Here is a 25859-nt window from a genome sequence, read left to right as displayed (position 1 = left end):
ACCGCAGCCGCTGATCAGGAATCTGATGATCGCGACCAAGATGATGATCATGATCGGAGACAGCTCGCAGCCAGCGGACGGAGGCGAACGCCGACAGACATCCTACGCGCGTTGACATCACAAGCGCGTGAAGAGCAAGAAGCAAAGCCAGACTAGATTTCTTCTGGGCCGGTCAACCTTGGCGATTTTCTTTTTTTTTGTTTCGGGAAAGAATCAACCTTAGCGATTTTCCTTTTTTTTTTGTTTTGGGAAAGAGTCGACCTTGGCGATTGCTTTAGCCAATCAGCTTCTTCCAGCGGGCGTAGCCCAGAATGAGCAGGAAAATAAGCACGCAGGCGGAGGAGGTTGCTCCTACGAAGGGCCCGAAGAGGTTGTTCATCTGGTAGAGAGGAGACGGGATGTTCATGGCGGCAAGGCCGACGATGAAGGTGTTGAGGATGATCCCGAGAGTGGCGATATAGAGCGTGACTTGCAATTGAATCAGTTCATTGCGCTGGTTGTCCAGTTGGATGTTCACGTAGTCCTCTGTGTCATCGATGTACTCTCGTACCTGTTGAGCATTAGTTTAGATTCTTATCCCCACTAAAAAATAACCTGCGCAATCAATGTGCATTTCAGGAGAAATTCTTGTCGGAACCCACCTGGTTGATGTTGATGATGTCTTTTTTATGTTTCTGATATCAAGCTTTCTTATGTTGTAAAATGCCTTTATCAGGTCCAATGATAAGGCCCGTTCTTGTGCGCTTGGATATAATCAAGAGAAATAATATTTCTCTGAGGGTGTGAGGAAATAATATTTCACATCTATGGTCGAAACGGCACCACCAAGGGTTCCTCAATCTCTTAAATGTCGATGGCTTTAACCTAATCCACTGTGGTTAGTGTGGAGCTCATCCTCAGGAAAGATTTGTTCCATCTGGAAAAATCGAAATAGATCTGGGATCGAGTTCACAAGGATATATATATATATATATATGACCTTGTAAATAATATCAAGGGTCTTCTTCAAGGGGAGTAGTCTATGATGGAATGTGCCTGTGAATTGCAGGCTAAATGGAGGGAAAGTGGTCGCTAATGGTCCAGTTGAAGTGTATAGTATGCAAGTTTCATATGAATCGCAACATGGTACGAGTCGTTGAGGCGAGCCGTTAGCAAATCATACTTTGCTCTGTGAAGGAAGACACTCGCTCAGGATTTGTGGTGAAGACTTTACCTCGCAGAAGGGTAGAACATTGCCTGATATAGTGAGTATTTTGCCATCTTTGGTATTCATTTGTCGGATACCAAGAAAGCTAGATCTTAGACTCAGGTGCAATAGATTACATGACTCCCCACTATTCAAAATTTCACACATGCCCTATATCTAGAATGCATGAAGGTATTTATTTCAGCAGGATAAAAACTTCCAGTAACCGGTAGTGGAGGCAACATTGTTATGCCCCTTGTTACACCCTTGTAACTCCAAATAAACCTTGATTGAAATGCATCTATTGCCAACAATCCACGTTGTCTGAGAGAGAGATAGAAGAAGATAGAGGGATAGGTTGGAGGGAAGAAGGGTGGCAGGGTTAACGACGCCTCCGAGCAGACGGGTTGGACAACGCCTGGACTCGGCCTGGGATGCCGCCCTCGAGCAGGAGTGATCGTCTGCAACGAGGAAGGTCAGAGAGGGCCTTCGAAGTGGAATGTGCTGTAGCACATACCAGAGTCAAAAGCCCCTTTCTCTCTCCGCCGGATAGCTGAAGTAGTCCCTGCTAATGGGCCCCTGACGTGGGCCTGGGCCGACGTTCATGGATGCGATATCGTATCGCATCAAGACTCCCTCCCAACTCAACCAGCTTGTCCTCAAGCTGAAAAGCCAGAAACTGTTGGCGGAGTCGGTCGGCGACTTCCCAGGTTGCCTCGAAGTCGGAAGACCTTCCCAGTGCGTGAGAACTTAGAGTCCCTGAGCTGAGGGTCGAAATGATGTAATATGCGACGGTGCGACTCGCCATTCTTGTTCGGCAGTTAGGATTTGCGGCAGCAGTTGTACGCGATCCGTCACTCCCACTGCCCGCTTGAGCTGCGATTCATGAAACACGGGGTGAATGAGAGCCTTGGCCGGCAAGTCAAGACGATATGCCACCGATCCGATGCCCTGGGTGATGCAGTACAGTCCGAAATACTTGGGAGCCAGTTTCTCATTCGGAACTCGGGCAAGCGATCTCATGCGGTAAGGCTTCAGTCGGAGAAATACAAATTCCCCTACGTCAAACTCCACCTCTCGACAATGACTATCGGCCTTGCGCTTCATAATGGCTTCTGCACGCTCTAAGTGTTGGCAAAGTAGATTCAGAATTTGATCCCGCTCTTGAAGAAGACGATTCTAAGTCGTCCAAAGGAGTGGCAGGGCTGCCATGACGTAGAAGTGTCGGCGGCTCGCGTCCATACACTGCCTTGAAGGGCGTCATCTTGATGGCGGCATGGTAGTACGTATTGTAGCTAAGTTCTGCCCAGTGCAGCCAAGAACTCCAATTTTTTGTTGATCGCCTGCAAAACAATGCAAATAAGCCTCCAGAGAACGGTTAACCCCCTCGGTCTGCCCGTTGGTTTCTGGGTGGTACGCAGAGCTGTGCTTCAATTTGGTCCCTTGCAGTTTATTTAGCTCGGTCCAAAAATGGCTCAAGAAAATGCTGCTGCAGTCTGACACAATGGCGCGTAATGCGCCGTGGAGCTTGATGATCTCTATGGTGAACTTAGTGGCCATGTCCTTGGCGGAGAACGGATGGCCAAGTCCGATGAAGTGGGCATACTTGCTGAGGCTGTCGACCACGACTAATATGCAATCCACGCCCCCGGACTAGGGAAGGCCCTCTATGAAGTCCATGGAGATGTCCTCCCATATTTGCTGCAGAATCGGTAGCAGTTGCAAGAGTCCCGCCGGAGAGAGCGAAGACGTCTTGAATCGCTGGCACTGGGAACAGCTATTGACATAAGATTTGATGTCTCTTTTCATACCTCGCCAGTAGGATTGCGATGCCACTCGCTTGTATGTCTTGAGAAAACCCCAGTGGCCCCCAATGACACCGTCGTGAAGTTCCGTCATGATGTGCCCAATACACGGAGAGCCTGCTGGTAACACTAAACGCCCATCGTGAAATAGTGCCCCATGTGCCAGCTTGTACTCCCCATGGAGAGAGTGACACTGCGTGTGCTGTCTTGTCCGCTAATGCCATTTGGCGGGATAATGTGTCGGCCACTTGATTCGAGCTGCCTGCTTTATACTGAATGGAAAAATGGTAACCCATCAGTTTCGAAAGCAATTGATGATATTCACCTTGGATTTCGCGCTGCTTGAGCAAGTGTTTGCGACTTCGCTGATTTGTGCAGATGACAAATGCATGGAACATTAGATAATGCCTCCATTTCTTGATAGCCAGGACCACTGCTACTAGTTCTCTTTCGTATGCCGAGCGGGTGCGGATGGTGGGTGGTAGGGCTTTGCTGAAGAAAGCGATGGGGCGTTCATTTTTCAGCAACACCACGTCCACGCCCATGCCCAATGCGTCCGTGTCGATCGTAAACGGTTGGGCGAAGTCGGGAAGAGCCAGTACCGGTGCCGATGACAAAGCTTGCTTCAACTCGTCGAACGCCTGCTGCACTTCTTCTCCCCACTGAAAGTTGTCTTTCTTTAACAATTGGGTCAGGGGCCATGCCTTGGAAGCATACCCTTCAATGAACCTTCGGCAGTAGCCAGCTAACCCCAAAAATCCTCGCAGTTGACGCAGATTTTGAGGGGATGGCCACTTGCGGATAGCTTCAATGTTTCCCACGTCTGTGGCTACCCCTTCTGCGGAGATCCAATGCCCCAAATACTCCAGCCGCGGCTATGCAAAGGAGCATTTCCTGGCATTGATGCTCAGCTGGTGCTCCGTCAGTAATTGCAGCACCACCCGTAGATGTGCCTCGTGCTCGTCCGGGTCGCGACTGTAAATTAAGATGTCATCAAAGAAAACCAATACGAACTTAAGGAAGAATGGTCGGAAGATCGCATTCATCATGGCCTGGAAGGTGGCAGGAGTGTTGCACAGCCCGAAGGGCATCACCAAGTATTCATAGTGCCCTTGACAAGTACGGAAGGCAGTCTTCTCGATATCTTCTTGCTTCATGTGAATCTGATGATAGCCAGACTTGAGGTCGAGTTTGGAGAAGATCGCCGTGCCGTGGAGTTCTTCTAGTTACTCGTCCACCACGGGAATGGGAAATCGATTAGGCACTGTGACACTGTTGAGAGCCCTGTAATCAACACAAAACCGCCATCCTCCTGACTTTTTCTTCACGAGTAGAGCTGGGCTAGAGAAAGGGCTACGAGACGGTCTAATGACTCCCGCAGTGAGCTGCTCCTCCACCAACTCTTCCAACTCGTTCTTTTGTAGGTGGGAGTAACGGTATGGACGGCAATGGACCAGCCCCGCTCCTGGAAGCAGCGTGATTTGGTGATCACAGGCTCGGTGTGGCGGCAGTGTCTTTGGTGCTTGGAACACGGCTGGGAATTGTGTTTGGTAAGGCTCGACGTCCGTCTTCATCTCCGTCACCTGCAAGTTCACCGACGAGGTTATAGTGAGCTTGTATAATCCCATACCTATGGACTGATCACACTTGATTTTCGCAGAGGTCGGTGCTGCTTCAAGTCATGTCTCGCTCGAGGCCCCCTGCAGCGTGTGCCATCCGCCTGGAATCGTAGGTGTAGCAGGTCACACTGCGTGGACGTCCATCCTAGGGTGCGGCGCCATGCGAACCCCAAGATGACGTCAAGGCATAAATCTTGTACCGGATAGAAGGAGACGGTCGCAGAATAGGCTTGAATTTGGAGTTGAACGTCGGGGCACAGCTCCGTTCCTTGAGTCTGCCTGCTATCTCCGTAACGCACAAAGTACGGGGTCGTACACCATCTCCTCAACCCCAGGCTGTGGGCCAGGTCGTCGTCAATGAAATTATCGGACGCCCCCAAGTCAATGAGAATGATAACCTCTCGGTCATGAATACGGCCTTTGAGTTGCAGAGAGTGTGGTGGCGACATGTTCGCAACCGCTTGAAGAGTCAGTAGTCTGAGCTCCTGCGGGCTGTCTGTTATTGGCCTGGTCTCGTCTCCGATCTCCACTTCCTTGTCTGACTGAATTCCTGTTGATTCTACTGTATTCATCACAATGGAGACATTCAGTGTCTTACGACATGCATGCCCAGGCGTAAACTTTTCGTTGCATTGGAAACACAACCCTTGCGCCCTCTGGGTGGCAATTTCCTCGGCCGTAAGACGACACTGGCGTGGCGCCTGTGGCGGTGGGGTTCCTCCGGTCACTAGACTCGGTGGGTTTGGTGCTGACAAGCTCCAGGGCATGTCCCATGCCGCTCGCTGAATCCCACTGCTCTGTCTTGATGTTGTCATTTCCAGTTGATTTAGCAGCTTCTCCGCCTTGAATGCACAGTCGATTAGTACCTTGGTGGAACAAGGCTCCCAACGATCAATTTCCACTTGGAGTGACGGTTTCAGGGCAAAGTATAAAGCGCGCATGGCTGTCTCTTCTGATATCTCAGGCAAGTACCCCATCAAGTTAACGAAGGTGGAGACCACTTCGTCCACCGAGCCTGTTTGATGTAGCTTGAACAGTTGATGGTATGCCTCTTGGGGTTGAAGACCGAAACTATGTGACAATTGTCGTTTGAAGTCATCCCAACTGGCGAAGCCGACTCGGTCATCTTTGAAGCAAAACCAAGCCGATGCCTTGCCCTCCATGTACGACGAGACCACACGGAGTCGTTCGGCATCCCAAGCGGGGTAGGCTTTGAAGTAGTGCTCCACATGACGAAGCCAGCCCTCCGGGTCCCCTCCCGAGAACGATGGAATTTCGGCAAACCGATGATGACGAGGGGAGCGGTGTGGTTGATGGTTATGGCCCTGCCTCTGTCGAACTGGCTCGGGATAGGCCTCGTCTTCGTCACATTCCGAGTCTGTATCTCCCGCAAAAGCCTGGCGGACATGGCGAGGCATCACTGGCGGCAGGCGGAGGCCCGGACAGGGTTCCCTTGGCGGAGATGGTTCTGCTGCTCTCCATTGGTCTCCAGGAGGCTCCTGCAAGACCCCCTGGTTGAGACAGTGCGGGGGAAGCCACCGTCCTTCGCCCCGCCTCTCCGATCCGTGCACCTGCAGGGCCAAGCGAGTCCTCCGTGATCTGGGCCACTCGAGCACTGCGAGGAACTCTTCTTCAGCCGTCCCACGCGGGTCCCTGCCGAAATCCAGCCGCAGGGTCTCGCAGCCGTCCGTCCATACGCGGAGTCTGGCCGTGCGGTGGGGACAAAGATCACCGGCCGTGTAGTTGGGCCCCACTCGAGCAGAAGGTGAAGACAGCCTTTCCCAACGGCCACGGTCCTCTGTCCTGCACCCGTCTGCTGACGTGTGATGGGTCGGGCCACTGCAAAAAGGGCGGACTGTCCCATTTTACTGCAAAAATGGGCGGTTTGAGGCGGCCCGATCGCGCCAGGTCAATGTTAAAGAGGCCCGTGGGCTTCTAATGATCGGCCCAGAAAGACGATTTTTTGGGTATGACGCCAGCCCATTAGGGTTGACCAGGAAAGCTTCAACATCGTCCATGATGATCTCGACCCGGTCTGGCAGGGGCAATGGCGGCGGTGGTGGTGTTAATGGTGGCGGCTCCTTGGGCAGTGGTGGAGGGTTCGGTGTGGAGAACAACTGGCCTCCGTCTGTTGCCGTCGCCGTCGTGCGAGTGGCTTGCTCCATGAACTGAAGAAGGCAAGCAAGTTGTTGCTCGATCTGTTCGATACGGTCCTCCATGGCTTTCAGGAAGGAGACGGCTCTGATACCAATTTGCTACACCCCTTGTAACTCCAAATAAACCTTGATTGAAATGTATCTATTGCCAACAATCCACATTGTCTGAGAGAGAGATAGAAGAAGATAGAGGGATAGGTTGGAGGGAAGAAGGGTGGCAGTGTTAACGACGCCTCCGAGCAGACGGGTTGGACAACGCCTGGACTCGGCCTGGGATGCCGCCCTCGAGCAGGAGTGATCGTCTGCAACGAGGAAGGTCAGAGAGGGCCTTCAAAGTGGAATGTGCTGTAGCACATACCAGAGTCAAAAGCCCCTTTCTCTCTCCACCGGATAGCTGAAGTAGTCCCCGCTAATGGGCCCCTGACGTGGGCCTGGGCCGACGTTCATGGATGCAATATCGTATCGCATCAAACATTAAATGATATTAATCTCCCTACTCATGTAAAGGACATAAATATTCCTATATAGGCTGGGGATCGTATCAGAGCATCTGCATACCAGACTTGAGGAGGGTGTCAGCCCATGAAGAATTCGTTATGCCCATCAAATGACTCAAATCTCTTTTATTCTAAAAAGGCCCTACGAGATCCAACGAAATAAGGACCTCATTTAGGGCCCAAATTTCCGCTACTTCTGGCAAACGATAAGGCCCATTATTTGTATCCCTAAAATACTGGGGGGTTTGGTCGCTAAGAAATCAAAAGAGCATAGAGAAATGGACTTTTTCTAGCGGAAAACCATTTTTTAAATGTAGCCTCTAAGACTAACATGATAGTACGTGTCGACCCTTGATGAAAGTTCCTAAAGATGATAAACTTTACCCTCGTACTCTGGTAGGACAACAAGGTCGAGATCCCCTGAGTCCACTAAAAACTCAATATTCTGCGCAAGAGCTCTGAGTTCTCACTGTATGACACTATGACAAATTCTTCAGCATTCCATGCTAAGGGCACAAAATTTAAATTCTATAAAAGCAAAGATAATTATATTCTCTTGGTTCGGTGGATTCTTAAGGTCTAATAGTGGTATCAGCTAATAATCATCATTAAATTGGAATGAACCGTGCTTACCGATAATATTCTGTTCCGGGTTCCATCTAGTTGCATAAAGTACGCCTCAAGCAACATCTCCAGATCCTCCACATCATTCAGATCTGAACGAACACTGTTGACAATACTGGTTGTTCTGTGATAGGAATTCAATCTTCCAATGTAAGGGGTAAGAGGCACAACATTGTTTGAAGCACTAGCTACCAATAAAGCTTCTGCCTGCTGATTTTGTATATGCTTCCTCGTCAAATAAAAATCCGCCATGTCATCATCATCATCAAGAAGATGTTCAATCTCGTCTCGTACCTGAAATCAAAAAAAGATAGAAATTGCTGCTGAAAGAATAACGTCAACTCTCAAAAGAATCAAGGACAAAAAAAGGTGTTGTAAAGTATATGTGAGGGCCACGCTCACTCCAGAAACCTTGTTGAGAAAATGACAATGTCCGAGTCCAAAAACAATCAAGACAATAAGAACGTGTTGTGGAGAAACAGGTCCAAACTATTCCTACCCAGTCCGAACCGGTCTTCGTCACATAGGGAACTGGTGGGTTAACCGGCTGAGAGTGGGCAGGTAAGAGAGGATCAGAGGGGACATTAGCATTTATCGGGGTTTTTGCCCAGAAATGGTGAGAAGATGTTACGCTGTGTGATAGTGATGGACGATCATTGTTCCAGTTATTGTAGTCATTATCTTCCTCTTTTCCGCTCCCTTCTCGACTTGTTCTTCAATCCCTACCAGTATATAACAGAATGCAGGCCAAGATATCCCAAGATAGATATGATTGGCGTAGCATTTGAGATAGTTTGCAATTTTTACAACAAATTCGGAAGGAAGATTGATAAAAACCACTAAAAATTTCAAGATTACTAACGACTGATGAAATAGAAAAGGTTGGACCAAAATAATAAGCAATATTCATCTGTGCACCAGGTAGAGCTATGTTTGATGAGGTTGAATGAATAACCAACATTAGCTCAGTACGTTTGGTAGCAAATCGACAGATCCACACGAAGATTGAAATGAAAAACAATCCACTACGGTAAATAAACCTTGTTGCATCAAAGAATATACCTGGAAATAGCCAAAGTCTATACGGTGAAGCATGTACCTTTTGGACCCGTGCGAGCAATCGAGTAAGGTTTGCTTTCAGGCCTCTAACGCGCTCCAGATTCTTGGTGCTAACATTTTTGGCCAGCTCATCCAGACAAGGATATGCATTTTTCTCGAGATCAGACACGCTGGATTCTAGATATGAACATACTACTTCGAAGGCTATCTCAAGAACCTGGAACTCAAATGGGAGTTCAACCTCATCATCATCACGTTGGACGCTTCTTTGAACCAATTGTGCATTCTCTGGAGATTTAATTCCATTCTCTTGGATCTCAGAAGTGAGGGCTTTTGATGTTTTTCTAGACGCCAGCTGCTGTCTCAATTGATCAACAAATGGCCGAACTTCGATGTTAAGTGGGTCCAGAAGAAGCACTTCATGAGCAGTGATTATGGTGCTCACGACCTCCAAGTTGACAACCATGGCTTTCTCTCTTGCTGTACTTCAAGCCAATGATAATATTAGAAGGCGCTTTATAAAATTATTAGTGAGAAAAATGTTAAAAAAAACAAGTAGCCACAAAAAAATGAGAAGAAACAGCGTTTTTCGTCAGAAATTGAAGAGGTAAACAAATACACTCGACAGAAGCTGGAAATCATGGCATTTTCTCTTACCATTAGAGGGCGGTAATGGAAATCATTGATGGGTTCAAGAATTAAACCAGACCGCAGCAAAGGCAATTTGAGACGGAAAAATCGATAAACTACAGAAATTGAAGAGATAAACGAAAACCCACGCCACAATTGCACAACCCAACATTAAACAAAGAAATCCTCACCGACGATATTAGACGACCGGGAAAACACAGGGCCGAGGATACGAAGATCCCGCGGCGGCAAGCCAGCACGCTGGATAATGACGCTCTTATCACATTCGAAAATCTGCGTCTCCCCAGATCGATCGAACCGCATCCACAGGCGCGATCCAGCAGTCTTCTTCTTCCCCCCCTTAGAAACCACTCCACCAGCGCCGATCCCGCTGATCGGGCCGATTCCGCTAGACTGGACGTTGCCGGCGATCCCACCGTTGTCACCGCTGGTTGTGGGCATTCCGGCGATCTTCCAGCGCCGTGAGAACTTCTTCCATGAGGTCGTCAGAGACCCCTTCTTCCGCCCCATCCCTTCAACAACTCCGATTTCCACCGCTCTTGCCCTAATCTTCCTTCTTCAGCTGCTGTTCTTCCATCAGACCATCGCCGTCGCCATAGCTCGTCCACGTCTCTGACGTCTGCCACTGCAGCGGTGGCGGGAGAATTTTGCGGTTTAGCTTGGTCGTTTTACTACTATATTTCTGTCCCCTGTTATAAAAATTCATCATTAGGAGGGTAGAATACTCCACCCAATGATTATTTTTAGATTTTTTTTAGAATGAGATAATAAGGTGATTTGAATTTGGGCATGGGTTCTCTGAGCAAGTGTTCGCCCATCCCGAGCCTGACATCGGATGATGATGATGTCTGGAAGAATGCTAAGTGTTCGCCCGTCCCGAGCCCAGATATCGGATGATGATGATGTCTGGAAGAATGCTAAGTGTTCGCCCGTCCCGAGCCCAGATATCGGATGATGATGATGGATATTATGTGGTTGTCAAGCCAATCACACTACCATGTTTATTTAAGTTCATTGAATAAAATATTTGCATTCATTATTATTCCGTGTGATGTTTATAATGAAGTCCATGAATACGCGAAATGACTTAGTGAATCATGATGAGATCATAATACAGTGATCATTAGTCTTTAAACATATATCCTAAATATTCCTATTCGATGGATAGTTGAGACGGACATCAAATTATTTTAGATAGAATAGTACTAGCTTATCCTACTCTCTCTCTCTCTCTCTCTCTCTCTCTCTCTCTCTCTGGTGTGGCCCAAGCCTCCTTCTCCATCTCTCTCTCTCTCTCTCTGTTCTCTCTCTCTCTCTCTCTTGTGTCTCTCTCTCTCTCTCTCATCTCTCTCTCTCTCTCTCTCTCCCTCTCTCTCTCTCTCTCTCTCTCTCTCTCTCTCTCTCTCTCTCTCTCTCTCTCTCTCTCTCTCTCTCTCTCTCTCTCTCTCTCTCTCTCTCTCTCTCTCTCTCTCTCTCTCTCTCTCTCTCTCTCTCTCACACACACACTCACTCTCTCTCTCTCTCTCTCTCTCTCTCTCTCTCTCTCTCTCTCTCTCTCTCTCTCTCTCTCTCTCTCTATCTCTCTCTCTCTCTCTCTCTCTCTCTCTCTCTCTCTCTCTCTCTCTCCTTCTCTCTCTCTCTCTCTCTCTCTCTCTCTCTCTCCTTTTTCTCTCTCTCTCTCTCTGTCTCTCTCTCTCTCTCTCCTCTCTCTCTCTCTCTCTCTCTCTCTCTCTCTCTCTCTCTCTCTCTCTCTCTCTCTCTCTCTCTCTCTCTCCGTCTCTCTCTCTCTCTCTCTCGCTCTCTCTCCGTCTCTCTCTCTCTCTCTCTCACACACACACACACACACACACATTCTATTGAATCGGGCACGTAGTCACATCATGCCCTAACGCTCTCCTTTCTTGAGAAGTTCATTCTCTCTCCACAAACATGGTATCAGAGATCCCGTAAGCACTGCCACATCCGTCATTTTCCTATCACCATCCGTAGGCGATCAATCGCCACCCTCCGGCAATCCCTCTGGCGGTCACGCGGCGTCCTCTGGTGTCCTTCACGATCGGCATTCGCGCTCTCTCCGTGGTCACGCGGCGTCCTCTGGTGGTCCGGCGTTCCCTCCGGCGATCCCTCTAGAGGTCCCACGGGAATCCCTCCGGCGTCCTCCGATGTTCTCCAGGATCTCACTGGCGTCCGCCGGCGATCCCTTCGGCCTCCTTTTGTGGTAGTTTGGCTTCCTCTAGCGTCCTTTCATGGTATCCACTGTCCCTCTTGCATCCTTTCGGCGTTCGGGCTCCTTCGGCGTCTGTACTCCTCTAACATCCTCCGGCTTCGCTCGTGACTCCACGACCTATCGAATCAGGCGACCACCTCATCCGCTCGGCACGCCATCTCATCGCCCTCTAGTGATTCTCCGTCCGTTCGTGTGGTGTCCTACGGCGTCATCCTCTGCGCGACATCCCTTTGCACAGCCTTAGCTCAAGATGCGACGGTCCTCCTCCACTCGGCACACCGACACCCTCTTCTTTGGCGTGGCCCATCTGAACGTGCTCTAGGGCTGCTCATCTCTATGCGGCTCAACTTGTCCACTTGTTCTAGGGCTGCTTGTCCATCCGGCCCGTCGAACTACCACTCCTTGCCACCAGTGTTTCAAAATTGAGGTATGGACAACACGAGTGAATCAAATTCCCTTTGAGGGATTACGTCTCCACTCGGAGAAGTTGCCCCGAGATACCCCATCTGTTGGGTTTTGTGATTTGGTTCATCCATGGAAAAATACGTTCCATGGATGCGAAAGTGTGGCCAATCGATTCTCAATCGATCTATAAACCAAAACATTTGTAGTACCTTTTGGGGAACTCGTTCCACCCTTGACTTTGCCACTTCGAGATCGTTCTGAAGCCGTTCACATGTTTGGCATGTAGAAGTACCAGCTCGATCACTGGATGCCTGGATCTCCACGTCTTCTTCTTCACTTCTTCTTGAGAATCTAAAAAATCTCCTCACCATGAAGACACTCTTCCTTGGATGAGTGTAGAAGAGAGTGGAGAGGGGGGGCTCTCAAATGAGGCTTGCATGGGTGCTTAAAATGAGACCCCTTTCCCTCTTTATATTTCACTTAAGGTTTTTCTCAAAAACCCTTCAAAGAAAAATATATCCACCAATGCCCTTATGACCTTGTGCGTGTGACCCTCTAGGCCCATGTATCGTTTTAGTTAATAACTTTAATGGCCCAATAATATTTATTGGCCAACCTTATAAATTAACAATATCAACATATAAATGAATTAAATAAGGATCGATTTAACCCAATCAATAGGTTAAGTTTCGAGCACGTGGGGTGCCAAGCTACACCTTGTGCTCTAGAAGATACCGAGTAGTGTTGAACTCTCTCATGGAACCTTTACCATCATTTGTCCCCGTATATGTATAATCCATTATTCACAAGAAAACTCTCATATGACTTAGAGTATGGTTTATTGTCAAACCCTAATCTGTCATTCAATTAGTACTGATGCGTGACAGGGATCATTGGAGAATGCCATTTTCAATATCCTCACTATCCTGGCCAGGGATTTTCATGCATCGTCTTCCTCGAGTCAATCTCCTCTTATACCGAGGGCAGATGATCCCATCTTGACCACTCAATAATCTCCGCAAGCTTCTTACTACATCCAATCTATAACTTATTTGAATCCCATGATTAGAGGCTCGTAAGTCATAGTCAAAACGTAGTCATCCACTCACGAGATGTCCTTGGTGTCTCATGTCAGTAGATCACTTATACAACCTTGACTTGAATCAACCTGATTGACGTTTAGGTATAATACCATTCAGGGATTCATACGGATCAATTCAGTGAACTCTTTCTCCAAAGAGCACCCACTAGCTGTCCTTAGTGTTGCCACACTAATAGCCACAGGATCAACTATACTTCTCGTATGTTTGTGAAGAGAGAATGAACTTCTCAAGAAAGGAGAGCGTTAGGGCATGATGTGACTATGTGCCTGATAAAATAGAACGAGAGAGAGGGAGAGAGAGAGGGAGAGAGAGATAGAGAGAGAGAGAGACAGAGAGAGAGAGACATACATATATAGAGAGAGATATGAGTAAGTGGACTAAGGCCCACTTACACAAGCCCACAAGTAGGAACCTTATTTAACACTCCCCCACAAGCTGGAGCATATAAATCAAAAATGCCCAGCTTGGTGCTGATCTTGTCATAGGAGATGCCCGTCAAGCTCTTGATGAAGATGTCCGCAAGCTGCTGAGAAGATGCGACAAATGGAGTCAATACGATCCCTGCCATTACTTTTTCGTGAATATAATGGCAGTCTCTCTCAATGTGCTAGGTTCGCTCGTGGAACAATTCATTTTTCGCAATGAAGATAGCACCTTGATTGTCACAATACATCGGCATTGGTGTTGGAGCCTCTACACCTAGCTCATGTAACAGAAATTGAAGCCATACCATCTCTCGCGATATGTAGGCCATAGCGTGATACTCGAACTCCGCACTGGAGCATGCGACCACCTTCTACTTCCTAGATCGCCATGTAACCAGATTACCGCCAACATAAGTGCACTAGCAAGTCGTGGATTTGTGATCCCCTAGGTCAGATGCATATGATGCATATGAATAAACTTTGATGTGAAGGTGACAATGTCTCTAATAAAGAAGCCCCCGCCCAGGTGCACTCTTGATGTATGCAAGCAAGTACTCGTAAAGCTCGAGCCAAATGAACTTGACGTGGTTCCTACATGAACTAGCTAAGAACACTAGCTGCATACGCGATGTCGCGATGTGTCACTATCAAATAGATGCGCTTCTCAACGAGTCATTGATACTGGTCAGCCTGAGGAAGGAGTGGTGAAGACGTGTCCCAAAACGGAGGACACATCTCCATTGGATCAAAAGTGGGCTTGCACCCAAGAAGTCCTGTCTCCTGAAGTATATCCAGAGCGTACTTGTGCGGGGAGAGTGAGCGTTTATCACCCTCGTAAGCAAACTCGATACCAAGAAAATATCAAGGAGTGTCCAAATCACAAGTACTAAGTGCTGCTCGAGATTGGCCTTGGTGGTCTGAATGCCCTAAGTGTCATTGCTTGTAATAAGCATATCATCCACATAGATGGCGAAGATGATAATACCTGTAGGTGTGCGTTTGGTGAGCACAGTGGGGTCGCCTTGACACGGAGTGAAACCAAATTGTTTGAGAAGACCCCCGAATTTGGCAAACCACGCCTGGGGACTCTACTTGAGGCCATAAATCATGTTCCGCATATGACAAACCTTGGATAACTCCCCCAAAGCAACATACCCTAGAGATTGCTCAATGAACACTTGTTCCTCCAAATCATCATATAAGAAAGCATTAGAGACGTCAAGCTGATGCATACCCATGTCGGATTGATCACCAAGGAGAGAATCACACGAATGGAGTTCATGCGAACGACCAGAGAGAAAGTCACCGTAGAGTCGATCCCATAAACCTATGTGAAGCCATAAGCGACTAATCGGGCTTTGTATCTGGCAATGGACCCGTCATGATTGTGCTTCACCTTGAATACCCATTTGTAAGTGACAATGTTGGCATCACGAGGGCGAGAAACCAACGTCCTTGTGCCTCGAGAAACGATCCATGGAAGATCCATGGACTTCAAGATCCATGGAAGCTTCCCATGCAGGTACTTGTGCGGCTTCATCATACATCCTGGATATTGACTCAGAGGCCACATCCAGGGCAAAGGTATGAAAGGAGGGGGAAAGACGATCATAGGCAAAAAAATGAGAGATAGGGTGATGAGTGCACGCACGGGTACCTTTGCGTAGGGCAATGGGTAGGTGAAGGTCATCAGCGGGAGAAGAGGATTCCAAGGCTAGAGAGGCGGGCGCTAGGGCTGGAGAGGCAGTGGTTGAGTCACCATCGAAGGTGGGAGGATCTGCATCTGGCGCTGGTGACGGAGACATAGTCAAGGATTGACGAGGGGAAGTCGAGGAGGTGAGCCTAGTGATGGAGAGTGCTAGCCCGAGATCGCCACCACGTCTTCGAAGCCATTGTCATCTTTTACATCAACCCCTGTCAGCTCACGTTCCGAGCGACCAGCATGCCCAAGTGTCAGTGAAGCCACACGGGTTTTAAATACTCCGGGTAAAGCACATTCATAGTCTTCACGTTTTGATCTTCATCGGTTCATGCTCGTTCGATTCCTTGTTTTACCGTGTTTGTCATGTCATGTCCGTAACCCGTCCAATCGCGTGTCATTCTATATTATAGTTGATTTGTGTTTGTCTTGTGTTTTCTTAAATGTATTTTCTTTATTTTTAATTTGTTGTAAAATGGGGCCCCAAATCATAAGGGCCCCATAAAGAATTCTATGTTATGGGCCCATCATGGCCTTATATAAGGCCATGATGGGAGCATCAAGACTCAGATCTAGAAGTTTGCTTTTGGAGTTATCGTCGTTTGCTTTTAGATCTCATCGTGAGAGAAGGATGGAGGAAGAAGCCAAGAACAAGGAACATGAAGGGGGGGGGGGTCAAAAACGGGACCAGTTCAGTCACAAGCCACACCCGTGGTTGAGACTTGAACTCTGCCACCTCTTCCGCGCCATTATCAGCCTTGAGGGCTTCCCTTGGTCGTGTTTGAAGAGGGGGCCTTGCCCAACGTCACCATCGGAGGACTTCTCAAGTGGAAAGAAGCGCTCGTGCCTGGTCGAAGGACACTGTAAATTTGCGTATGAATTCTTCAGTGCTCGGGGGGTGTGTTTCCTATCCTCCGTGAGCCTTTTGTTGGGTGGAGCTGTGCACCAGAATGCCCCTACGAGACTCTGCCCTAACCGGATCTGTGCGACCCCAAGAGACTCACATGCGGCCATCCAAGCGTGCATCTGGTGACCGGTGAATCGCGTCGTGGACACCTGGCACCCCTTCTGAAAACTTGACATAAGTACCTCAGGATCTTCCCCCCCTTGCACAGAACGATTGTCGTTGGTCCATCGCACCGTGGTGGAAAATATCCGCTCTGTGCATTGACCACGTTAACTGAGTGCACACCGTGACGACCACTTTGATTTTGTGGATCTCCCATTGTGGCATTTACCACCTCTGAGCCAGGTTTTGGGTCTTAGGACGATTAGGACCTCCTGCTCTCCCGCTGCTGAATCTCAAGCATCCCCTCGCTTGGGATATTATGTCGTCGACACTCAAGGGTCCTCAACGCACACGTTTCCTGTTTGTTGATGTGTTGACTACCATCATGACCACCGTCGAATCGAGCTTCACTCGGTGCCAGTGTGTCTGCTACTTGATCTAGTCCCCTCTCGACCGGATGTTGTTGTCGCCTGCTGATGCGCATGACTATAGTGCAGCCGCCGCTCTACGCTCGCACTCTCACACCTATTGCGGTCACACCCCTCTGAGTTGCCACCATAATTTGCTTCGTCCTATTAACGCATTCCCGAGTAGTTCATCCTCTCTCTATCTCCAAGCTCCGCCGAATCTCTCGTCGGCCCCTCTCCACTCCTACTCGCTCAGGTTGTTGCAAGTGACAAAGAATCTGCATAACGAGTCACACATCGACGAGGTATGACATCTTCCCGCTGCTTGTTATATTATTCCTTGCAGTATATTTTCGCATTGACTCCACCGCTCTCGGGTTAGATAGGTGAGAGAGGAAATTGAGAAAACTACGAGTACAATTGAGCATCTTTATCGGTACGGACGAGCCTGTCCATTGCATGTGGGACTCTACGGCTTGATTCTGTTCGGCGCCATAGTCACCTTCGTCCCCTTCGGCGAGGCATGAGAGGCCATTGTTGCCGTCACCCGATGACCCCTTTGGAGTTCGGCATCTCCATCAGGTCAGCACTTACAAGTACGACACGTAGGATGCTTTTATTGCATTGTAGTTACATATACCCGTTTAGGGTTTATCTATCCGTCGGACGACGACACCGCCAACGTCCGATGTCACTATCTCGTGATCGAGCCATCAATTTGATACCAACCAGATGACATCCTTGACGACATCTGGCATCACTTGGGTAGATGAGAAGAGAAGGAGGGGTATTTGTAACATCGAGCAGAAGAGAGAAGCCTGGTGGAGGTGTTACGGGAACACAAGGAGGAGCCATCCCTAAAGAAAAGAAGGGGGACTCCTCATGGAATGTCATATCTGCAGAAATGACGGAGGTCCGACTGTCAGGAAAGAGAATCCAATACCCTTCTTGTGTACAAGAGTAGCTGATGAAGATCCCCTTTTTGGCACGAGGGAATGTTTGGAGAGAGAGATTGAGTGATCTTGGATAAAGGCAACACATCCAAACACTCGCTGATGTAGAGGGAAAAGAGTGGAAGTGGGATGTAGATGACGAAGAGGAATCTCGCTGTTGAGTGCTGAAGAGGGAAGATGATTTTGAAGATATGTGATAGTGAGGATAGCATCGAACCATAAGTAAGAGGGGACATGCATCTCAATGAGTAATGTGCGAGCTATGTCAAGAAGGGAACGGTGTTTACTTTCAACTATGCCGTCTTGTTGCGATGTGTGAGGACATGACGTTTGATGAATGGTATCATGATCATCAAAGAAGCTTTGAATTGAGGACTGAACTAACTCCAAGGCGTTATTGCTGAGGAAGACTTTAGGGGTAGTGGAGTATTGTGTTTGTACCTCATTGAAAAAGTGAGTTATTGTAGTGGGGACTTTTGTGCAATTGCGGAGAAGGTAGGTCCAGCTGACTCTGGTATGATCATCAATAGAGACAATGTAGTACCAGTAGCTGGCCATAGATGGAGCGCTTGAAGGATCCCAAACATCGCAGTGGACAAGGTCAAATGGAGAGGATGTAGGTGGTCCGTCCCTGTGTGGATAGGAGGAACGATGATGTTTCCCTAATTGACATGACTCACACGAATTTATTGAGAGAATGAAATGTTTTCTTTAATTTTTCAGAGGAAGGGTGTCCCAAACGTTGGTGCCACAAAAGAGAAGATAGACAGAAATGCCTGAGGGCTAGAGCGGATGTCATCAGTGATGAGCTCACACATCCCCCGTCCATTCTCACGGCCCAAGCCAATCCTCCCCCAGTATGCAGATCCTAGAAAGTATAATAGGAAGGGTAAAATGTGACAGAGCACTGGAGAGCACGAGCAATGGTGTTATTTGAGAGGAGATTGGTTGGAAACCCCTGAACATGGAGTACATGGGTGAGGGGTAGGTTTGATGAGGCAGTGGCGCCACTGTGACCTTGCACTGGACATGTCCGACCGTCTGCAATGGTGACAGGAGAGGATAGAGGAGTGGAAGTATACGAGGAGAGGACAAAAAGGGTACTGATCATGTGTTTGGAGGCCCCTAAGTCAATAATCCATGATGAAGATGAGAATGCAAGAAAGGCGTGTGTACCTGAAGTGGACGGGATAGACGTCGTCGAGGATGAAGAAGATCTAGAGAATTCTTGATAATGTTGCACTGCCTCCATCTCGCCTGGTGTGAGGGTCACCTGAAAGGCAGATGAGGGAAGGCTTGATGGTAACAGTACAATTGGAGTGACTGGGGCGACTGGAGTTCCACTTCTGCTTGGGTGGATGGAGGTTGCCCGAATTGCTTCCAACACTTGTTGGATGGATGATTTTGCTTGCCACAATAGGTGCATGGTGGAAAGGAGTTGCGCCCCTTTCCACGAGGTGGGCTACCATTGTCCATCCACGGAGTAGGAGGTGTAGACACGGCTAGTGCGGATGGGGTAGGAGAAGTCCCTTGCACGACATGTGGTGCTCCGATAGCCACTTGAAGTGCAGTCGAGAAGATCTGAGTGATATCGGGAACACGTTGTCCGGAGAGAATGGTCCCCTTGATCTATGAGGAGATGGACGTATGTAATCCACCGAGATACACCGACGATCAACTCCTCGAGATAACGCTCCAGTGTCGCTATGTCAATCGTGAGAGGTTGATAGACATCCAAGTCCTGGATTATCGCCAGAAGATGTCTGAAATGATCCTGGAGTGTTAAGTCACCCTGCTTGCATGATAATAGTGCTTCAAAGATCTCCACCATGTGACCGAAGTTGCTCTGATTTGCGTACATACTTTCTAGTGTCGCCGAGAGTCGTTTAGTGGGCTTGATTCGGGCGAGAGGTTCAGTAATTGGCTACTCAACACTCTAGAGCATCCACGATAAAATAGCTGAATACAATGAATTCCACGCGGCATATTTCGTTGATATTGGGCTAGGCGGCTCAATTGTCAAGTGATGACTCAAGTTGTGGGATGTCAGGAAGTGCTAGAATCCTGCCGCCCATGACCCGTAGTTCTTCTCGTTGAAGATATTGGCCGAGTAAGCTGCACCGTGATGGTGATGGATATTTGTGGCCGTCAAGCCAATTACACTACCATATTTATTTAAGTCCATTGAATAAAATATTTACGTTCATTATTATTCCGTGTGATGTTTATAATGAAGTCCACGAATACGTGCAATGACTTAGTGAATTATGATGAGATCATAATACAGTGATCACTAGTTTTTAAATATTTATTCTAAATATTCCTATTCGGTGGATAGTCGAGACGGACATCGAATTATCTAGATAGAATAGCACTAGCTGATCCTATTTATTCTATAAGTATAGCTGATCCTGTGGCTATTAGTGTGGCAACACTAAGGACAGCTAGTGGGTGCTCTTTGGAGAAAGAGTTCACTGAATTGATCCGTATGAATCCCTGAATGGTATTATACCTAAACGTCAATCAGGTTGATTCAAGTCAAGGTTGTATAAGTGATCTACTGACATGAGACACCAAGGACATCTCGTGAGTGGATGACTACGTTTTGACTATGACTTACGAGCCTCTAATCATGGGATTCAAATAAGTTATAGATTGGATGTAGTAAGAAGCTTGCGGAGATTATTGAGTGGTCAAGATGGGATCATCTGCCCTCGGTATAAGAGGAGATTGACTCGAGGAAGACGATGCATGAAAATCCCTGGCCAGGATAGTGAGGATATTGAAAATGGCATTCTCCAATGATCCCTGTCACGCATCAGTACTAATTGAATGACAGATTAGGGTTTGACAATAAACCATACTCTAAGTCATATGAGAGTTTTGCGCGAATAATGGATTATACATATACGGGGACAAATGATGGTAAAGGTTCCATGAGAGAGTTCAACACTACTCGGTATCTTCTAGAGCACAAGGTGTAGCTTGGCACCCCACGTGCTCGAAACTTAACCTATTGATTGGGTTAAATCGATCCTTATTTAATTCATTTATATGTTGATATTGTTAATTTATAAGGTTGGCCAATAAATATTATTGGGCCATTAAAGTTATTAACTAAAACGATACATGGGCCTAGAGGGTCACACGCACAAGGTCATAAGGGCATTGGTGGATATATTTTTCTTTGAAGGGTTTTTGAGAAAAACCTTAAGTGAAATATAAAGAGGGAAAGGGGTCTCATTTTAAGCACCCATGCAAGCCTCATTTGAGAGCCCCCCCTCTCCACTCTCTTCTACACTCATCCAAGGAAGAGTGTCTTCATGGTGAGGAGATTTTTTAGATTCTCAAGAAGAAGTGAAGAAGAAGACGTGGAGATCCAGGCATCCAGTGATCGAGCCGGTACTTCTACATGCCAAACATGTGAACGGCTTCAGAACGATCTCGAAGTGGCAAAGTCAAGGGTGGAACGAGTTCCCCAAAAGGTGGCTTCAATGTTTTGTTTTATAGATCGATTGTGGATCCATCGACACACTTCTGCATCCATGGAAACGTGTTTTCCATAGACGAACCAAGGCACCTCAAGCTTGATATCGGATGATGATGATGTCTGGACAAATGTTGTACCAGCCGTAGGAAATGGGAAATATGATTTATGTTCGGACCAATATCCAGATATCTTATGACAATATTCAATATTGGTTGCTTCCATGTCAATATCTGATACCATTATAAATCATGCTATCAGCACCCATCTTCATCTCATGGGTTGGATGACAATATTGTTGTTAGATATCGGTTTTTCCAATGTCAGACATGGAATTTCAAAAATAGTTTAAATAATTTTTTGCGTTGCTGTGAAACATATATATATGTGATTAAGTGATTGGTCTTGTATTTCTTTTCTGTTGAATAATATTAGCATCAACAATTTAATTAAATATTATACAATTAAGTAGAACATGTCAAAAGTTTATGAGAAAGCTCAAATTTTTAATGGGCTATTGTATTGGCCTGATATGGTCCAGAAAGTCTTTCAATGCCCCCAAAAATGTCTAGTATGACCATGTCAACTTGATGTCAGACGTTGTCGATGGCGTTGTCCGACAAGTTAAATCGCTAAGTGAATGTAACTACGTGTTGTGAATGAACCTAGGCGGATGTACGTACAAGACCCGACTTGTGGGATTCCCCACACTCTGAGCTCCGAAATGGGCGACCGGTGATGGTGACGGTGACCTTCTGACCCTCGTCAGAGTGATGACGGCGACTGCGGTGCCGAACGGAATATTTACGTAGGGGCTCGCACGTAACGGATGGACTCGGCCCATACCTCTAAAGTCGATCGCAAGTAGTTTTCTCGAAAATAATTCTCTCACTTAATCTAACCCAAGCGTGGTGGAGTGCAGTCAAAAATATACTAAAAGACGTAATGTAACTGACGAGCAAGGGAACGATGTACCTCGTCGGTGGCAGCATCTATCGTCAGTGTCTTCATCGATGCAAGGGCCAATGCGGGCAGGTCGGTACAGGCGTACTGTTGTCGGAAGGCACAGCAAGGCTTGACCAGCAGCGATGTAGCGATGCACGAGTGGCAGTTGGAGCTGAGTCGAGGGAGGAGTATGATGAGGTGGCGGAGATGAGACGACAACATGTAGCTCACGGGCGGAGGGCTGGTGCACACGCAAGTGTGTCGATGAACGTACTTTGTGTGGATGGCGCTTGCGGCCACAATGGGACAGGGTTGGAAGAGCGTCTTGAAGTTGCACCTTGTCTCGCAGGGTTGGGCATGCAACCACATGTGACCGAGTGTGCACCTGCATTAGTTTGAGTGAAGAGCGGGTGGCAACTTGATCATAGGCTAGGCGAGCACGGCCAAACTGGACTACTTGTTATGGTCAAACGTGACAACACAGTCACAAACAGACAGCCAATCGACCGATGGTTCATTGGAGGGTGAGCGGCACTGCAACTCGAGCTGGATCACCAAGGCCCAAGCGAACAACCGATGATTCGAGCAATGGCAAAGTCTCATCGGCGACAGATTAAACCCAAGGGCGGGCACCGTTCCGTCGAGTTACTCGTTTGACTGGTGCACTCTATCAAATTGTGTGTGCAATCATCTCGCTCACGTTGTATGCAACAACACGAGAGGAGGGGCGCTTAGTAACGACGGTGGTAGGACGTGAACACCATGGTTTGTGTTTGACTAGAGGCTCAGTGGACATTGTGTGTATGTGGCTAATGGTACGAATGGTCGTCCTGTAGGTAAATGACCGCGCCTAGCATTCGCACACTTGTAGCAACAATCTCGTGGCCACAGGAGGCAGTGTGAAATGTTGTCCTGGCTGGGGGGAATCGCATGCACATGGAGTCACAATACACTGGGTGAACCGCGGGGCTAGAATCTGGCGTGGATCAATGCATGATGGAGACCCCATGGTGCAATTATCGACAGTGCGCGGTGATCGAATCAGCGATGATGACCGCACGATGCCGCGGTTAGATGCCAATCATTATGTTGAAGTCTTCCACACAAAAGGGTGCTTTGAATAGGGGTGGTGGAGTGGATATAGAACGCCGATCTTCCCCACCCTGCTCTTCTTCCTCCTTCTCTTTCTCTTCCTCTTCCTCTTCTTCTCCCTCTCCTGTTCTTCTTGGTGAGATCTGGACGTGGAGTAACTGCCAATAAGAAATTCCAGATCTCAGAGACAACGTGGGGGCCATCATGGCCTTATATAGGGCCATGATGAGCCCCTTACAGGGGGTCCAACAAAGGGAGTCCAATAAGGGACCCCCCTTTTAAAAAATAAATAAATGACATAGGAAATGAAATGACGAGACGGATGAAAATGATGACGAAAAGAAACCGATACGGACGAAGATGAAAACATAACGGTGAAAAACATAACAATGCGCCTACGGACGTGCTCTACCCGGGGTATTTAAACCCGGGCGTCTTCATTGACACTTTGGCGTGTCGGTCGGTCTGAACTCACACTTGTGGCGTTATTGATGATGGTGATGACGGCTCCGCTGATGACTAGTTGGCGTCGTCTTGATGCTCTCCATCACAACTCCATAGAATCAGTCACTCATAGAGTTCCACAATTTTTCACTGAGTTTTCTTTCAAAAGTTTTTACAGTGTTTTTTTTTCTTTTCCTTCGTTATGGGACAACTTGTCCAGATCTGGATATCAATCTTTGGACACCAGTTTTCAGTGCACATCGTGATATCCAAATATCTGATACCAGCATCCACCACATCCTCGCCCCTACAGTATCCATCTCAAAATCTGATATCGAGAGAATGTTCAATATCAATCATGTGTCTGTGGAATTTTCTCGATTTCATCCAAATATCAAACGAACACTACACTTGAATGCATTTGGATAGATGTTGTTGGCCAGAAAAAATGTTGTTTTAGCTACATTTTTTGTATGTTTCTTGATTCGTTTTTGGTTAGCAATATGTTCCCATATAAATTTTAATGTGGATATGCTCTCCTTTATTTCTGATTTGGAATCAAGCAATCTGATATTTCTAAAATCTCGATGTAACACGACACGCCAGGATGGAACGACTAGTGTTACACCACAAGGAGAGAATGACTGATAAGTAAAGCACCAGCGCAGGGCGACCGTGTCGGTAACAGTGACAGGTGGGCTTTGGCTACGACTTGCTATAGGCAACAAAGACTGGCATCGACAGCGCAGAGCGGCGGCTGTTCTACTTGGGGCATCATGTACTTCACGGCGGTGAACTGGCAGCGGTATGTCATTTGGCGGAGGCCTCCCTTGAAGCTACTCTAGGGACCGTTGCGGCATGCCTTGGACAGCACAAAGGCATAGCGGCATAGGGTGATTGCAACAAGGTACTATCAGACTTTAGCAACAAAGATGCCAGGCATTGCTACAATGACGATGATGGATGTAAAGCTAGCTACTAGCGTATGGAGGTAGGCGTCGGTGACAACGGCGATGGCTGTTCTTCTTACAATGGCATGTACTTCCTGGCGGTGAACTGGCGACAGCGTGTCATCCGGCGATTGCCTCCTCGAAAGTACTATAGAGAACACTAGGTGTGTGTGTCGCGCATATAGACGCGGCGGCGCTGGTAGGCGTGGCGGCGTGGATAAGCACAGTGGCACAAGTCGGCGTAGCATTACTTTTAGGCGCAACGGTGCACGTGGGCGTGACAGCGCAAGTGGGCGCGGCGGCGCACGTAGGCGCGTCGAGGGGCTCAGAGGCGAGTGTGGTGGCGAGGATGGTGGCGGTGCAAGTAGGCGTGGCATCAGGCTCATAGGCAAGACCGGTGGCGAGGACAACGATGGCGCAGGTAGGCGTAGCGGTGCAGGTAGGTGTGGCATTGAGCTCAGAGGCAAGTGCGGTGGCGAGGACAGCGACGGCGTGGTAGGCATAGCGGCGCAGGTAGGCATGGCGACGGGCTCAAAGGCGAGCGCAGTGACGAGGACAGCGACGAGCACAGGTAGGTGCAGGTGCGCAGGTAGGCGTCGCGACGGGATCAGAGGCAAGCACAATGGAGTGGTCGACGATGAGCATAGGGAAGACATGGCATTGTGGGCAGGCATGGTGGCGGTCGCGCCAGCGGGCACAGCAACGGGATGTGGCTGTGGCTGTAGGTGCGGCTGCGGCTGCGGTGACTGTGCGGTTGCGGCTTGTGGCTGCGGCTGCGGTGACTGTGCGGTTGTGACTTGTGGCCGCGGCTTGCAGTTGCGGTTGTGGCCGCAATCGGATACAGCTATGGCTGGCGGTGATCAGCCATGGCCGGCGATTGTCAGCCATCTCCAGTAGTTGCAGGCCGTAGGTGGCTACGATTGGCCATGGACACTAGCGGCTATAGCTGCGACCTCGACTGTCGCTACCGCAGTCGCGGCTTGCGGCTGCGACGGCGACTATCGCGGCTGCGACTTGCAACTATGGCGGACGTGGCCGTGGCTTGCGGTTGTGGCCGCGGCCGGCCACGGCTATGGTTGTCGCAACTAGGGTTGTCGCGACTATGACCGCGACCAG

At 48.3% G+C, this 25859-nt stretch overlaps 1 protein-coding gene across 1 annotated transcript; it reads right to left on the bottom strand.

The window, feature by feature from the left end:
* Positions 1-105: 105 nt before the first annotated feature.
* On the bottom strand, positions 106-10305 carry LOC144701831 (magnesium transporter MRS2-4-like). The gene is made up of 4 exons (XM_078573605.1): positions 9768-10305; positions 8987-9426; positions 7897-8181; positions 106-550 (listed from the first exon to the last, which is right to left on the bottom strand). Exons 1-4 carry the CDS (start codon positions 10105-10107, stop codon positions 275-277), a joined length of 1341 nt encoding a protein of 446 aa, XP_078429731.1. The 5' UTR covers positions 10108-10305; the 3' UTR covers positions 106-274.
* Between the last annotated feature and the right edge of the window lie 15554 nt (positions 10306-25859).

The sequence above is a fragment of the Wolffia australiana genome, chromosome 4 (assembly GCF_029677425.1).
Source record: "Wolffia australiana isolate 7733 chromosome 4, ASM2967742v1".
Taxonomy (NCBI): Eukaryota; Viridiplantae; Streptophyta; class Magnoliopsida; order Alismatales; family Araceae; genus Wolffia; species Wolffia australiana.
This window is presented reverse-complemented; position numbering and strand designations above follow the sequence as displayed.

Bases quoted from the DNA above. Each gene is read 5' to 3' on its own strand.
- LOC144701831 (XM_078573605.1), bottom strand. From the start codon at position 10,107: ATGGGGCGGAAGAAGGGGTCTCTGACGACCTCATGGAAGAAGTTCTCA. The intron at 9,427-9,767 runs GTGAGGATTTCT...CTTGAAGTACAG, and splicing joins CCGGTCGTCTAATATCGTCG to CAAGAGAGAAAGCCATGGTT. The intron at 8,182-8,986 runs GTACATGCTTCA...TTTTGATTTCAG, and splicing joins TGCTCGCACGGGTCCAAAAG to GTACGAGACGAGATTGAACA.